Source organism: Malaclemys terrapin, chromosome 11 (genome assembly GCF_027887155.1).
Source record: "Malaclemys terrapin pileata isolate rMalTer1 chromosome 11, rMalTer1.hap1, whole genome shotgun sequence".
In the NCBI taxonomy this organism is placed as follows: domain Eukaryota; kingdom Metazoa; phylum Chordata; order Testudines; family Emydidae; genus Malaclemys; species Malaclemys terrapin.
Window position 1 is genome coordinate 11,384,565 of NC_071515.1, and position 16,307 is coordinate 11,400,871.

At 51.6% G+C, this 16,307-nt stretch overlaps 2 protein-coding genes across 2 annotated transcripts in view; both read left to right on the plus strand.

Annotated features, from left to right (window-relative positions):
• LOC128845533 (zinc finger protein 436-like) overlaps positions 1-16,307 on the plus strand; it is an 80,936-nt gene that overhangs the window by 33,294 nt on the left and 31,335 nt on the right. The gene's annotated exons all lie outside the window — the stretch shown is intronic.
• On the plus strand, positions 7,967-15,690 carry LOC128845538 (uncharacterized). Its single transcript, XM_054044335.1, has 2 exons — positions 7,967-14,244; positions 15,122-15,690. The coding sequence occupies exons 1-2, from the start codon at positions 13,668-13,670 to the stop codon at positions 15,253-15,255; spliced, it is 711 nt and encodes a 236-aa protein (XP_053900310.1). The 5' UTR covers positions 7,967-13,667; the 3' UTR covers positions 15,256-15,690.

Here is a 16,307-nt window from a genome sequence, read left to right on the forward strand (position 1 = left end):
TGTTCTTCTCCTTGTTCTGCTGCATCCATTGAAGAGGGGCACGGTCGGTCACGAGAACAAATCTGCGCCCGAGCTGGTTTCCGTGGCCCATTTTACAGCGAGGCATTCTCTCTCCACCACTGCATATTTTTGTTCCCTTGGAAGGAGTTTCCGACTGAGGTATAGAATTGGGTGTTCCTCCCCCCGACCATCTATGATAGAATGGCCCCCAACTCTACTTCCGATGCATCCGTCTGCAGGATAAACTTCTTGGTGAAATCAGGGGCTATCAGTACGGGGTTATTGCAGAGGGCAGTCCGTAGGTCTGTGAATGCTTCCTCTGCTGCGTCAGACCATCTCACCAGATCAGGTCCACGGGCTTTCACTAGGTCTGTCAAGGGGCTTGCCTTTGTGGCAAAGAGGGGGTTAAATCATTGGTAATACCCCCCCACACCTAGGAACGCCCGGACTTGTTTCTTGCGACTTGGTCGGGGCCAATTTTGGATGGCCTCTAACTTGTTCACTTGGGGTTTTACCAGACCTTTTTCCCACAATGTAGCCAAGATATTTGGCCTCTGTAAACCCTACAGCACACTTGGCAGGGTTTGCTGTAAGGCCAGCTCGCCTGAAGGTATCGAGGACTGCCTCCACCTTCTCCAGGTGGGTTTTCCAGTCTGGGGTATGAATGACCACATCGTCCAAGTAGGCAGCAGCATAACTGTTATGTGGGCGTAATAGCTTGTCCATGAGGCCCTGGAAGGTAGCTGGGGCCCCATGTAGTCCAAAAGGGAGGACAGTATATTGAAAAAGACCCTCTGGTGTAGAGAACGCAGTCTTTTCCTTTGCGTCTTCTGCAAGGGGAATCTGCCAGTACCCCTTTGTCAAGTCTAAGGTAGTCAAGTACCGGGCATTACCCAGATGGTAATCTATGCGAGGTATGGGGTATGCGTCGAACTGGGATACTTCGTTTAGTTGCCGGAAGTCGTTGCAAAATCTTGTGGTGCCATCAGGTTTGGGCACCAGCACGATTGGGCTGGACCACTGACTGTCGGATTCTTCGATGATCCCCAACTCCAGCATTTTTTTTACTTCTGCTTTTATTTCCTCCCTTTTTGCCGCTGGCACCCGATAGGGCCTCATTGTTACTCTGGTCCCAGGGTTTGTGACGATGTGGTGATATGTCTCGGTTGTTTGACCCGGTTTTGTCGAGAACACATCTTGGTTCCGGAAGATCATCTCAGACACCTCATTCTTCTGGTCTGGTGTTAAATCGGGAGAAACTCACCTGTTTGGAAGGCTTGTTTTCCTGGGTTAGGTCTTTTTGGACCGTTGTGCATGCCTCTTGTGCATGCCAGGGTTTCAGAAGGTTAACATGATAAATCTATTCTTGTTTTCTGCATCCTGGCTGCCGCACCTTGAAGGTTACTTCCCCCACGGGTTCAACCACCTCATAGGGCCCCTGCCATTGGGCCAGAAGCTTGCTTTCTGCCATGGGTACCAACACCATAACCCGATCCCCTGGTTGGAACTGTCGCACTTTTGCCTGGCGATTGTAATGGGTTCGCTGGGCCTCCTGTGCCTTCTCCAAATGTTCCTGTACAATAGGGGTAATCCGGGCTATCCGGTCTCGCATCTGCATTACATGCTCTATTATATTTCTCCCCTCGTTGCGTTCCTCTTCCCAGATCTCTTTGGTGATATCTAGTATGCCACGGGGGTGATGCCCATATAATAACTCGAAGGGGGAAAACCCAGTTGAGGCCTGTGGTACCTCCCGGATAGCGAACATAAGGTAGGGTAGTAGGGTGTCCCAATCCTTCCCGTTCCGACTTACCACCTTCCTTATCATAGCCTAGAGGGTTTGGTTAAACCTTTCTACCAACCCATCAGTCTGTGGATGGTAGACCGAAGTTCTCAGGGTATGTATATGGAGCTGCGTACAGAGGTCCTTCATTAGCTTCGACATAAATGGGGTTCCTTGGTCGGTTAATATGTCCTTCGGTAGCCCCATTCGGGCAAAGATCCCCACCAGCTCTTTGGCTATAGTTTTAGAGGCCGTGTTCCTCAGGGGGAGGGCTTCTGGGTAGCTAGTAGCATAGTACAAAACAACAAGTATATATTGGTGGCCCCGAGCCATCTTTTCCAGGCGTCCCACTAGGTCCATGGCTATTCGCTTGAAGGGGACCTCTATGATGGGAAAGGGTACTAAAGGTGCCCTCAAGTGGGGACAGGGACTATGCAGCTGACACTCCGGGCAGGATGCACAGTACCTCCGCACTTCTTCATGTACTCTGGGCCAGAAGAACCGTCGTAGGACTCGTGCCAGGGTCTTCTCTACCCCCAAATGTCTCCCAAAAAGATGACTATGAGCAAGACTTAATACAGCGTTCTGGTGTTTTTGAGGTACTAGGATCTGCTGTACCTTCTGCCCCTGTACTGGTGCAACCCGGTATAAGAGATCCTTCTTCATTATGAAGTAGGGTCCTGGTTCCCTGGTTTTCCCTTCCATGGGGATCCCATCTATTTCAGTCACCTCCTTCCTAATGTTGTCATGTCTTGGGTCTTCGGCCTGGTCCCGTCCAAAATTTCCTCTCCCGGGGCTAATCTGCCCAAGATCTAGGGGGCCAGTCTCTGTTGCCTCTACTGGTTCAGAAGCATTAGGGTGAGGGTCAGACTCAGGTGCTTCTCCCTCCTGCATGGCCTCCTTTTTAGCTGCACGGGTCTGCCTACCTACAAGAGCGACCCTCTGGCTTTGGGTCAGTATTTGGGTTCCCAAGGCCTTAGCTGCCCTTCTTTCCCTTTTTGTCTTTCTACTCTGTCTGGGAGTGGAGAACAAATCTGGGGATATTTCAGAGAAGATTGGGGGTTGACAGTCTGCTGTGGATGCCTCATCAATTTTAGGGTCCCCATCTTTCTCCAATCCCCCTACTGGTAGTAAGTTTCCAAACCCTGGGAAGTCCCTCCCTATGAGCACCAGGTATGGAAGTTTAGGGACTACACCTGCTGCTACCTCAGTAGTCTTCCTTTGGATCTCTATTTTTCTGGGATGGTGAGGTAGTAACTAACTGTCCCATGGACACATGTTATCCCCGTACGTTTAGCCTGCAGCAGCTGACTACGCTTCATGAGCTTCCCCGAGAGAAGTGTGATAGCACTCCCCGAATCAACCAGTGCTGTGGTCTCTACCCCATTTAGTTTCACTGGTCTGGTATACATATGTGGGGTTAGTAAGACCCCCACAAGGTGGATTAGGGAGCACAGATCTGCCCAGTTCCCCAGGTTACACTGCATAGGCTCCTCACCATTGGGACATTGTGCAGCTATGTGTCCCCACTCCCCACAGGCAAAACATCTGTATGGAGCCCTAGGCATTCCCCGGTCTCTTGGTTTGGACAGTCTAACATCACAATCCTCTTCTCCCTCAGTGCTCCAACTCTTTGTGGCCTCTAATGGGCCTTCAGCCTCTCTCTTTTTCCACCTGGGCCCTCCTGGTGGCCCAGTCACCCAAACTTTAGGGCTTGGTGCTGCTAGTTTAACCCAGGGTGCCTCTTCCTTAACTGGTCGGGTCAGCTCCCTCGCTGTCCTTCGCCTCTCTACCAGGGCGACAACCTCATCATAGGTGGAGGCTTCATTCTGGCTTACCCAGGCACGAAGGTCTGGTGGTAGTCCCCTCATGTATCGGTTGATGACCAGAACTGCTAGTATCTCTTCCGGACTCCGGGACTCTGTTTGCAACCACTTTCGTGCGAGATGGATGAGGTCATACAATTGGGACCGTGGGGTTTTGTCTTCCTGGTACCCCCAACCGTGATGCTGCTGGGCCCGCACTGTTGTCGTTACCCCAGATCTAGCCAGGATCTCTGCTTTCAGCAGGGGGTAGTCTGCCGCAGCCTCTTCAGGCAGATCATGGTAGGCCTTCTGGGCCTCCCCACACAGGAATGGGGCAAGGATGCCAGACCACTGATCTCGAGGCCAGGCCCATAGGGCTGTCCTCTCAAAGGCCAGAAGGTATGCCTCTACATCATCTTCCCGTGTCATTTTCTGCACCAATGGCTGGTCCATATGACCCGCGTCCCATCATGGCCACGATTCAGCTCTGTAAGGGACTTTGCCTAGTTTACCAGTTCCCGCAACATAGCTCGGTCTTGAGCAGCGTGGTCCATCAGTAGGCGATTAGTCTCTTGCTGCAGCCGCACTGCCTCCTGTTGGGCGGCTGCCTGGACACTGGTAGCCTCCTGCTGGGCTGCCGTAGCTTGTATCAGTGCCCGCACTACGTCATCCATCGTGGTGAAAAAAAATAAACCCTCTCCCTTTTATGTTTTTTGTTTTTTGTTTAAATCACCCTCCTTCTTCCGCCGCACTGTGCACCCCAAGATCCCACCCCTGACACCAGTGTGACAAAGTTCCTCCTCTATCTTGGTGGGTCCTGCGCTTATTGGTGGATTTTCTTGCCTCAGAGATTCACCATGTGGGTTGGGGAACAGCCCAGAGACCTTCCCCTCTGGGAGAACCCACAGTCCAGGTCAATTGGGAGGTTTGGGGGAACCCGGGCCCGCCCTCTACTCCGGGTTCCAGCCCAGGGCCCTGTGGACTGCAGCTGTCTATAGTGCCTCCTGTAACAGCTGCATGACAGCTACAACTCCCTGGGCTACTTCCCCATGGCCTCCTCCAAACACCTTCTTATTCTCACCACAGGACCTTCCTCCTGGTGTCTGATAACACTTGTGCTCCTCAGTCCTTCAGCAGCACACCCTCTCACTCTCAGGTCCTTGCACCTCTTGCTCCCAGCTCCTCACACTCGCACCACAAACTGAAGAGAGCTCCTTTTTAAAGCCCAGGTGCCCTGATTAGCCTTCCTTAATTGATTCTAGAAGCTTCTTCTTAATTGGCTCCAGGTGTCCTAATTAGCCTGTCTGCCTTAACTGGTTCTAGTAGGTTCCTGATTACTCTAGTGCAGCCCCTGCTCTGGTCACTCAGGGAACAGAAAACTACTCATCCAGTGACCAGTATATTTGCCCTCTACCAGGCTCCTGTACCCCACTGGTCTGGGTCTGTCACACTTTACTTCTCTGTGCTAGCCTAAGGACTTGCCGATGCTGCATTCCAGTTGACTAATAAACCCTACTCTTTTTGAAAAAGCTGCCAAGTGTCACTGCAGATACTTTCTGGGTGCATTAATCCCTGAAGAGTGTAGCAGTCACTGACCAGGAGTCTATCTCAGCTGGACTTGCTGGGCACAGCTCACTTTCATCTGAAGAAGTGAGGTTCTTACCCACGAAAGCTTATGCTCCCAATACTTCTGTTAGTCTTAAAGGTGCCACAGGACCCTCTGTTGCTTGTGTGAGGCAGGAGAGCTGGAGCCCAGAGGCTCAGGCCTGGTCTACACCACGAGTTTAGGTCGAATTTAGCAGTGTTAAATTGAATTAAGCCTGGACACGTTCACACGACGAAGCCCTTTCTTTTGACTTAAGGGGCCCTTTACTCCACCTCCGACGAGGGGATTAGCGATAAAATCGGCCTTAGTGGGTCGGAATTGGGGTAGTGTGGACGGAATTCGATGTTATTGGCCTCCGGGAGCTATCCCACTCTGGACAGCACTCTCAACTCAGATGCACTGACCAGGTAGACAGGAAAAGCCCCGCGAACGTTTGAATTTCATTTCCTGTTTGCCCAGCGTGGAGAGCACAGGTGACCATGCAGAGCTCATCAGCACAGGTAACCGTGATGGAGTCCCAGGATCGCAAAAGAGCTCCAGCATGGACCGAACGGGAGGTACGGGATCTGCTCGCCATATGGGGAGATGAATCAGTGCTAGCTGAACTCCGTAGCAGTAAACGAAATGGCAAAATATTAGAAAAGGTCTCCAAGGCCGTGAAGGACAGAGGCCATAACAGGGACGCACAGCAGTGCCGCGTGAAAATTAAGGAGCTAAGGCAAGCCTACCACAAAGCCAGAGAGGCAAACGGAAGGTCCGGGGCAGAGCCGCAAACATGCCACTTCTACGCAGAGCTGCATGCCATGCTAGGGGCATGCAGCCACCACTACCCCAACCGTGTGCTATGACTCCGTCACTGGAGAAACACACAGGGAAGAGGGTTCGGGGTACAAGAAAGAGGAGGATGAAGATAATGTAGATAGCTCACAGCAGCAATGAAGCGGAGAAACTGGTTTCCCCAACAGCCAGGATATGTTTATCACCCTGGACATGGAGCCAGTAACCCCCGAACTCACCCAAGGCGTGCTCCCAGACCCTGAGGGCACACAGGGGACCTCTGGTGAGTGTACCTTTGTAAATATTACACATGGTTTAAAAGCAAGCGTGTTTAATGATTAATGATTAATTTGCCCTGGCAATCGCGGCCAGTACAGGTACTGGAAAAGTCTGTTAAAGTGTATGGGGATGGAGCGGAAATCCTCCAGGGACATCTCCAGAAAGCTCTCCTTCATGTACTCCCAAAGCCTTTGCAAAAGGTTTCTGGGGAGGGCTGCCGTGTCCCGTCCGCCATGGTAGGACACTTTACCTCGCCAGGCCAGTAGCACGTAGTCTGGAATCATTGCATAACAAAGCAGGCAGCATATGGTCCTGGTGTTTGCTGGCATGCAGACAACATCCATTCCTTATTGCTCTTTGTTATCCTCAGGAGAGTGATATCCTTCACGGTCACCTGGTTGAAATGGGGCGATTTTATTAAGGGGACATTCAGAGGTGCCCATTCCTGCTCTGCTGAACAGAAATGTTTCTTGCTGTTAGCCACGCGGGGGGGGGGGGGGGGGTGAAGTGATCATCCCAGAGAATTGGGGGGGGGCAAGAGGGGTTAGTTGGGTTTGTGCTGCATGTTAACCCGGGAACCGCAGCCCCTCCTTTTACATTGCAAACCCATTTTAAATGGCCAACCCAATGGGTGCTTGGTATGGGAAATGAGGGCGCTACTGTTTGAAACCATTCCCACATGTTAAGAAGGTTAAAAAAGCCAAAAGACTGTGGCTTACCATGGCTGCCTGCAAGCCGAAATCTGCTGCCTGGCACTGCGTGAGTGATCTCTCACACGAAACCGGCAGGCCCTCACTATAAGAGGAAAAATGCGACCTCGTTACGAAAGCACATGTGCTGTGTAATGTGAACAGCAAAATTTAACGTGAAAGAGTGTACCCATTGTTCTCTAAAATGTGTCTTTTTTAACCACCTCTCCCTTCTCCTCCACCAGCTGCAAATGTTTCTCCTTCACAGAGGCTAGTGAAGATTAGAAGGCGAAAATGGCGGACTCGGGATGACATGTTCACAGAGCTCCAGATGTCCTCCCACGCTGAAAGAGCACAGCAGAATGCATGGAGGCAGTCAATGTCAGACTACAGAAAAGCACAGTATGAACGAGAGGAGAGGTGGCGGGCTGAATCGCGGGATGAACAGAGCAAGTGGCGGGCTGAAGATGATAGGTGGCATCAGCTTGCAGACAGAAGGCAAGAGTCGATGCTCCGGCTGCTGGAGCATCAAACTGATATGCTCCAGCGTATGGTTGAGCTGCAGGAAAGGCAGCAGGAGCAGAGACCGCAGCTACAGCCCCTGTGTAACCAACAGCCCTCCTCCCCAAGTTCCATAGCCTTCTCACCCAGACGCCCAAGAACACGGTGGGGGGGCCTCCAGTCACTCCACCCCATATGATTGCCCGAGCATCAGAAGGCTGGCCTTCAATAAGAGTTAAAGTTTTAAACTGCAGTGTGTCCTTTTCCTTCCCTCCTCCCCCACCCATCCCGGTCTACCTTGGCAATTATCCCCCTAGTTGTTTGACGAATTAATAAAGAATGCATGAATGTGAAGTAACAATGACTTTATTGCCTCTGCAAGCAGTGCTCGAACGGGGAGGGGAGGGTGGGGTGGTTGGTTTACAGGGAAGTAGAGTGAACCGGGTGGGAGGGTGGGGCGGAGGGTTCATCAAGGAGAAACAAACAGAAGTTTCACACCGTAGTCTGGCCAGTCACAAAACTCGTTTTCAAAGCTTCTCTCATGCGCACAGCACCCTGCTGTGCTCTTCTAACCGCCCTGGTGTGTGGCTGCACGTAATCAGCGGCCAGGCAATGTGCCTCAACCTCTCACCCCACCAGAAATGTCTCCCCCTTACTCTCACAGATATTGTGGAGCACACAGCAAGCAGCAATAACAATGGGGATATTCTTTTCGCTGAGGTCTGAGCGAGTCAGTAAGCTGCGCCAGCGCACTTTTAAATGTCCAAATGCACATTCCACCACCATTCGGCACTTGCTCAGCCTGTAGTTGAACAGGTCCTGACTACTGTACAGGCTGCCTGTATACGGCTTCATGAGCCATGGCATTAAGGGGTAGGCTGGGTCCCCAAGGATAACTATAGGCATTTCAACATCCCCAACGGTTATTTTCTGGTCCGGGAAGAAAGTCCCTTCCTCCAGCTTTCTAAACAGACCAGAGTGCCTGAAGACGCGAGCATCATGTACCTTTCCCAGCCATCCCACGTTGATGTTGGTGAAACACCCTTGTGATCCACCAGGGCTTGCAGCAGCATTGAAAAGTACCCCTTGAGGTTTATCTACTCGGTGGCTTGGTGCTCCAGTGCCAAGATAGGGATATGGGTTCCGTCTATCGTCCCACCACAGTTTGGCAATCCCATTGCAGCAAAGCCATCCACTATGGCCTGCACGTTTCCCAGAGTCACTACCCTTGATATCACCAAGTCTTTCATTGCCCTGGCAACTTGGATCACAGCAGCCCCCACAGTATATTTGCCCACTCCAAATTGATTCCCGACTGACCGGTAGCTGTCTGGCGTTGCAAGCTTCCACGGGGCTATCGTCACTCGCTTCTCAACTGTGAGGGCTGCTCTCATCCTGGTATTCTGGCGCTTCAGGGCAGGGGAAAGCAAGTCACAAAGTTCCATGAAAGTGCCCTTATGCATGTGAAAGTTTCGCAGCCACTGGGAATCGTCCCACACCTGCAGCAGGATGCGGTCCCACCAGTCTGTGCTTGTTTCCCGTGCCCAGAATCGGCGTTCCACAGCATGAACCTGCCCCAGTAACACCATGATTTGCACATTGCTGGGCCCTGTGCCTTGTGAGAGGTCTATGTCCATGTCAATTTCCTCATCACTCTCATCGCCGCACTGCAATCGCCTCCTCGGCTGGTCCTGGTTTTGCTTTGGCATGTCCTGGCTCTGCATATACTCCAGGACAATGCGTGTGGTGTTCATAGTGCTCATAATTGCCGCGGTGCTCTGAGCGGGCTCCATGATCCCAGTGCTATGGCGTCTGGTCTGAATAAAGGCACGAAACTAGTATCTGACGGACGGAGGGAGGGAGGAAGGGGCGAGTGATGACATGGCGTACAGGTACAGGGAATTAAAATCTTAAAGGTGGCTGTGCATCAGGGAAAAACACAAACAACTGTCACACAGAATGCCCCCCCCCCCGAAAGATTGAACTCAAAACCCTGGGTTTAGCAGGCTGTTGATTTCACGGAGGGAGGGGGAAGCAAATGAATACAGCACAAATCTATTTTTTACATCTTAAGCTGGCAGACGATGGTGCAGCATGACTGATAGCCCTCAGCGTCTTCTGGATGCTTGGCAGAAAATAGCATAATACGACTGATAGCCATCATCATCGAGACTGTTGGATAGGACTGAGCATGTCTGCCCAGGTGCCCATGATTGACAGCCACTGCAGTACGATGATGACGGATATCAGTCGTAATATACCATCTTCTACCAAAAGGCAAGGGGCTGCTGTTGTGTGCAATGCAGCCCCACGTCTGCCAGCACCCAGATCGCCAATGAAGTCTACCAGTCATACTGCACCATCTACTGCCAAAAGGCAATTAGCTGCTGCTGTGTAGCAATGCAGTACCACGTCTGCCGGCACCCAGAGGACATATGGTGACGCTGAGCTGAGCAGGCTCCATGCTTGGCATGGTATGTTGTCTGCACAGGTAACCCAGCTAAAAAGGCGCGAATCGATTGTCTGTCATTGCTCTGATGGAGCGGGAGGTGCCTGACGACATGTACCCAGAACCCCCCGTGACACAGTTTTGCATTATTCAGGCATTCGGATCTCAACCCAGAATTTCAATGGGCGGCGGAGACTGCGGGAACTGTGGGATAGCTACCCACAGTTCAATGCTCCGGAAGTCAACGTTAGCCTCGGTACTGTGGACGCGGTCCGCCGACTTAATGCACTTAGAGCATTTTATGTGGGGACACACACAATTGGCTGTATACAATCGATTTCTATAAAACCAGCTTCTATAAATTCGACCTAATTTCGTAGTGTAGACATACCCTTAGTCTCAGAGGCATTGAAGCTCCATGGCCTACCCTGAGGGAAGAGTAGGGCCCTTGGGGATTTGGCACACTGAAGGGGTTCCTCTAAGAGATTGTTTAAAAGCTGAGGTATAGGACAGACCTGGAGGATCCATGACAGTTGGTGGCAGCTGGTGGGATTCTGAATGCAACAGGAGGATTTTGCAATAAGTGACTTGTAGTAACAAAAACAAGACTAGTCAAAGGAAAGAGGAAGAAAATGGAGTATATCCACCTCCTTAAGAAGAGCATCACAGAGCTGTGCGGTGGGAGAGCGTTAAGTATTGAGAAGTTACACAAGGCTCAGCCGATTGCATGGCTGGATAAGGATGATCGAATCAAGGTCTAAACCCAGGTGGGATTTCGAGAGAGTCCCAGGGCCACAGAGACACCTGCAGCAGCAGCAGGGGGACATCCTGACGATCCGTTCCCCCTTTGCTATAGTTGAAGCAGTGGGAGTTGGAGCGGAAAGCAAAGGAGCTTCAGATGGAGGAACAGAGATTAGCAGACTGTAAAAGGGAGAGATTCTATCGAGAGGAAAAAGGGGAAACACGAGGAGAAGCAGAGGAAAAACCAGGAAGAGCAGCGATAGCGTGAAGTGGGTATGGAGAAGCAAAAAGTCCCCTATAGGGGAAAGTGGGGTGAGATCACAGGAAACTAGGTCCATAGGAGCCTAGATGCCAAATGTCTGGCCCAGTTTAAGGAGAGGGGGATCTAGATGCCTATCTCACTGCCTTTGAGAAGGCTTGTGACTGGAACCAGGTTGATCCTGTGGACTGACTCCACTGTCTTACCTCTTACTCAATGCCAAAGTGATAGAGGTATATACCCAAATGGATGGATTTGATACTTGAGACTATGAACAGTTCAAAGGGGCTCTACTGCTTAAGATTGAATTGATACCTGTGGCTTATAAAAAGGGTTTGGAGATATGCAAAGACCCAGGGTGTAATTCACAGTAAATCCTTATATAACATGGTAGTTACGTTCCTAGAAAACCGGGTGTTATATAAAAACACGTTATATAAACTGAAGAATAAATGGGGAAAAATGGGTTTAGGTTCCCAGACATGACAAAGTTGTACATGTTGGAGGGTGCTCAGGGCAGGGAGTTGGGGTGCAGGAGGAGGCTCGGGGTGCCGGATCCGGGGGGGTGCTCACCTCAGGTGGCTCCCTGTGCCTCCTGTTCCTGGCAGAGACCCAGCTAGGTGGCTCCGTGCGCTCGCCCCATCCCTCCCTGAGTGCTGACTGCAGGGGCAGCGCCTGCAGGCAGAGGCAGTGTGCAGAGCCCCCTGGTCGCGCCTCCACCTCCACCAGGAACAACAGGCATGGGGAGCCACTTGTGGGGAGCCACCCAAGGCGAGCGCCCCCTCCATATCCGGCACCCCGAGCACCCTCCCATGCCCTAACTCCCTCCCATGAGCATGCGCTATATAAAAATAGTGCACGCAACATAAAAATGGGTTACTAAAGGAAAACCACGTTATGTCAAAAACACGCTCTATGAACATGCGTTATATAAGAGTTTACTGTATATGGAGACTACTGCCCCGGTGGCAAAATATCTCTGCAAAGGGGGTAAAGGTGCAGGTGCCACTATGCTGGAAAGTTTATATGACCTGGTGAGGTTAGAGCAACTCTGTGAGATGTGTCTCCATGAGTTTTGAATGTGGTTAGTGGACAAGAAGCCTGAGGATCCGTGTAGCACATTCCAGTTGGCAGATGAGTTTGTGGATAGTAGGACCCATAGTGAAAAAAACAAAGGGTGACTGGACCAAGTTGGGGAGCCAAAAGGGGGGGGTCACACAGGGGCACCCCAGAAGTGGGATTCAAGTAAATCGAAACCAGGAGTGACAGGAAATGGGGGTAGACCAGCTCCAAGGGATCCCGAAAACCTGACATGTGGCATCTGCAGGAAAATCAAGCATACAGGGGTGCGCTGCTCAAGGCTGGAGAAGATGGGGTGTGTCGAGGACCGAGGGGCTCAGCCATCCTTTGTCCAGCCAAGAAGGCTGCCTGTAGCTCAGCCTCATCTAGTGAGCTATGTGACTGAACTTCCAGAGGAAAGCAATCTCACAGCCATCTCCTCTGGGCTAAAGGGTGAGCTGGAGGATGAGCTCCCATCCCAGGCGCTATGCACATGTCCGGTGTGCACAGATTCGTTACTGGGGGGACATTACTTGGGTGGAGAGATGCTGGGAATGAGAGACCCGTTGTCAAACCGCATGTGGTAAAAACCCCACTGAATGCTGAAAGGATGCACAGCCTGGCACAAGGGGCCAAAGGTGAAGCCATTTGCCCTACCTGTGGCTCATGTCCCTGTGCAGACATAGGAAGTAGCCAGGGGCTAGCTAGGAGCGGGTTCTCCAGGATCTCACTGTGACGCTGTCGGGGTTCCCGAGGTGCCTGGGGTGAATCACTACCAGCTGCATGCAGCGTGAGAGAGCCTTGGCTGTGCCCATCGGGGGAAGTTCTCCCAAACCTGCCGGCTGCTGGCAGCACAAGCACACCGCTCTGCTCTATGAGCCCCATGTGTTCCCTCTGCAAGCCAACAGTTAATGCACCCACCTTGTTACACTGAAGTGCCCACTCCCTTCTGGGCACCCACTCTCTACAGCGATCCGCTGCCTCGATGGAAAGCAGTGCACCCCAGGGTCGCCAGCCTCCCCTCCGCTTAACACACTATTTAGTGTCAGGCACTTGGTCTTGGCTATAATAAACCAAGTAGAAGTGTATTTAATTCGGCTTAAGGCAAAGATCCAAACTAAAGGCAAATAAGGGGATTGGAAACGCAAGGTTCCAGATAAAAGAAAAAATATAAAACTTAATCTAGAGCCTACACTTATTACCCAGTTCCGTTCCAATAATGTATTCCTCCCCTACTGGTCAGGCCTTACTGCACTTGTCCAGTCCAGAGATCTGGGATCCGCTTTTCATGAGACACTCACATTGGCAATGCGGCCTCTGTAATGGATAACACCTTGTGGCTGTTCTTCTCTTAGGCCTGGTCTTCACTAGGAGGTTATGTCGAATTTAGCAGCGTTAAATCGAATGAATCCTGCACCCGTCCACACAACGAAGCGATTTAGTTCGACATAGAGGTCTCTTAAATTCGATTTCTGTATTCCTCCCCGACGAGGAATGTCGAATTAGGGTAGGTGTGGATGGAATTCAACGCTAATAGCTCCGGGAGCTATCCCACAGTGCACCACTCTGTTGACGCTCTGGATAGCAGTCCGAGCTCGGATGCTCTGACCAGCCACACAGGAAAAGCCCTGGGAAAATTTGAATTCCTTTTCCTGTCTGGCCAGTTTGAATTTCATTTCCTGTTTGGACATCGTGGCAAGCTCAGCAGCACTGGCAACGATGCAGAGCTCTCCAGCAGAGGTGACCATGCAATCTCAGAATAGAAAGAGGGCCCCAGCATGGACTGATCGGGAAGTCTTGGATCTGATCGCTGTGTGGGGCGATGAGTCCGTGCTTTCGGAGCTGCGCTCCAAGAAACAGAATGCGAAGATCTACGAGAAGATCTCAAAAGCCATGACAGAGAGAGGATACAGCCGGGATGCAACGCAGTGCCACGTGAAAATCAAGGAGCTGAGACAACGGTACCAGAAGACCAAAGAGTCAAACGGACGCTCCGGATCCCAGCCCCAGACATGCCGTTTCTACGAGGCACTGCATTCCATTCTAGGTGCGGCCGCCACCACTACCCCACCACTGACCGTGGACTCTGAGGATGGGATATTGTCCACGGCCAGTTCCTCGGACATGTTAGCGGACGGGGAAGATGAGGAAGGAGATCAGGAGGATGAGGCAGTCGACAGCGCTTACAACGCTGATTTCCCTGACAGCCAGGATCTCTTCATCACCCTCACAGAGATCCCCTACCAACCCTCCCCACGCGTTAACCCGGACCCTGAATCAGGGGAAGGATCAGTCGGTAAGTGTGTTAAACATGTAAACATTTATTTTGAACAGAACAGGAATATTAACAATGGGGTTTTCATGATTAGTTTGCCCTAGGCACTCTAATTTTTAGTCCTTGCCAGTGCAGCTACTGGAAAATACGGTCTATATATCCAGGGATAGAGCTGAAATCCTCATGGGACATCTCCACGAAGCTGTCCTGGAGGTAATTGGAAAGCCTTTGCATGAGGTTCCTGGGGAGAGCAGCCTTCTTGTGTCCTCCGTGGTAGGAAACTTTTCCGCGCCAGGCTATCATCAAGTACTCTGGGATCATTGCCTTGCAGAGCATGGCAGCATACGGCCCTGGTCTTTGCTGACTTTCACGCAGCATGCGGTCTTTCTCTGTTTCAGAAATCCTCAGCAGAGTGATGTCGCTCATGGTAACCTGCTTTGAATTAGTGGAATGTTAGTATTGGGACTGCTTGCCTGCTCCTTTGCATAACTGTAACCGGCAGTTTACAGCCACGCAGTGGAGACGGGAGAGGGGCAGCATACAGGGATCTTTCCCGGGGACAGCCACGACGGGGTGCGACAGGGGCAGAGTTCTTGCTTGCCGGATTGCCGGCAGCAGGAACTGGCCAACGCTAGGAGCATTGCTTTGAACTTGAAAGGTGGGCACTTTTATGGCTTACCATGTCACCCTGCTACCCGAATTCTGCTGTCCTGCCCCACTTGTCTGATCTCCACTGCAAGACCCCAGGCACTGAATGCGAAGGCCGAAAATTCGACCTTGTCCTGAGTGCGCATGTGATAGGTGCTGTGCATGGTCTTGTTCACAGAGAAAGACTATGTTCATTGTTCACAAAAATTTATCTTTGTGAGGAATTCACTCCCTTTTTCCCATCCCACAGCTGCGACTGTCTCCCGACCTACCCCGGCATCCCCCTCCCAGAGGCTGGCGCAGATTAGGTGGAGAAAGAAAAGGACACAGGATGACATGTTCTCAGAACTTATGGGCTGCTCCCGACCCGAGGCGGCCCAGTAGACCTAGTGGAGGGAGAACATGTCACAATAGCAGCGAGCTCACGGCGAACGGGAGGAGAGGTGGCGGCAGGAAGACCAGCAGGCGACTCAAACGCTGCTTGGACTAATGAGGGAGCAAAGGGACACGCTCCGGCGCCTTGTGGATGTTCTGCAGGACAGGAGGCAGGAAGACAGAGCCCTGCTGCAGTCTATCTCTAACCGCCCTCCCCCACCACAAAGTCCCATACCCCCCTCACCCAAAGTCCCAAGAAGGAGGGGCGGCAGGGGCCGTGAAAACTGTCACTCCACCCCTGCAGACTGCTCAAGTACCAGACGGCTCTCATTCCCAAAGTTTTGATAAGTCCTTTCCTTCACTCCAAAAGCACCTCACCCAAGCCCCTGTCCCAGTGTCATCCCCTAACTGTGTAGTTGCTAATAAAGAATACGTTTCTGTTCATTACTGTTTCAGTCATGTTCTTTTAGAGGAGAGTGTGTTTGAAGGGGCGGAAGGGGGTTGGTAATTGGAGAGGACAGTCACCTTTACCAGGGTACAGACACGGGGGCAGGTTCAGCAGAAGGTCACACACACATTGCAGTCACTAGGCACCCTGGTCAGTCTGGGAGGTGGTTTTCATGTTCTGTGGGGGGGGGAGGAGGGCTATGTGAGTTTGTGGCAGGGGAGGGCGATTAGAGATCTTATGCAGCGGTCCTTAGCCTGGATGACAGAGCCACGCAGCAGGGGATCTGTAACCGTCCTCCCCCCACCACAAAGTCACATAGCCCCTACACACAGAGTCCCGAAAAGTAATAAAGAAAATGGTGTTCATTAACAAAGTTCCATTTATTTTATTTTTAAACGTGTGTTGGAAGGGGGTAACGGGGTATGTAACTGGAGAGGATAGTCAACATTAACTGGGTAAAGAAACGGGGGCAGGTTCAGCTTCTCTTGAAACAAACTTAATAGTCACAGGTTACCCTGCTTACTGAGGAACCTAGCTTTCAAAGCCTCCCAGATGCACAGCGCGTCCCGCTGGGCTCTTCTAATCGCACGGCTGTCTGGCTGGGCGTAATCAG

What these genes read in the sequence shown, in the direction of transcription:
- LOC128845538 (XM_054044335.1), top strand. Translation starts at nt 13,668, where the DNA reads ATGCAGAGCTCTCCAGCAGAGGTGACCATGCAATCTCAGAATAGAAAG. An exon ending in ATCAGGGGAAGGATCAGTCG is followed by an intron (nt 14,245 to 15,121) that starts GTAAGTGTGTTA and finishes CCCATCCCACAG; the next exon opens with CTGCGACTGTCTCCCGACCT.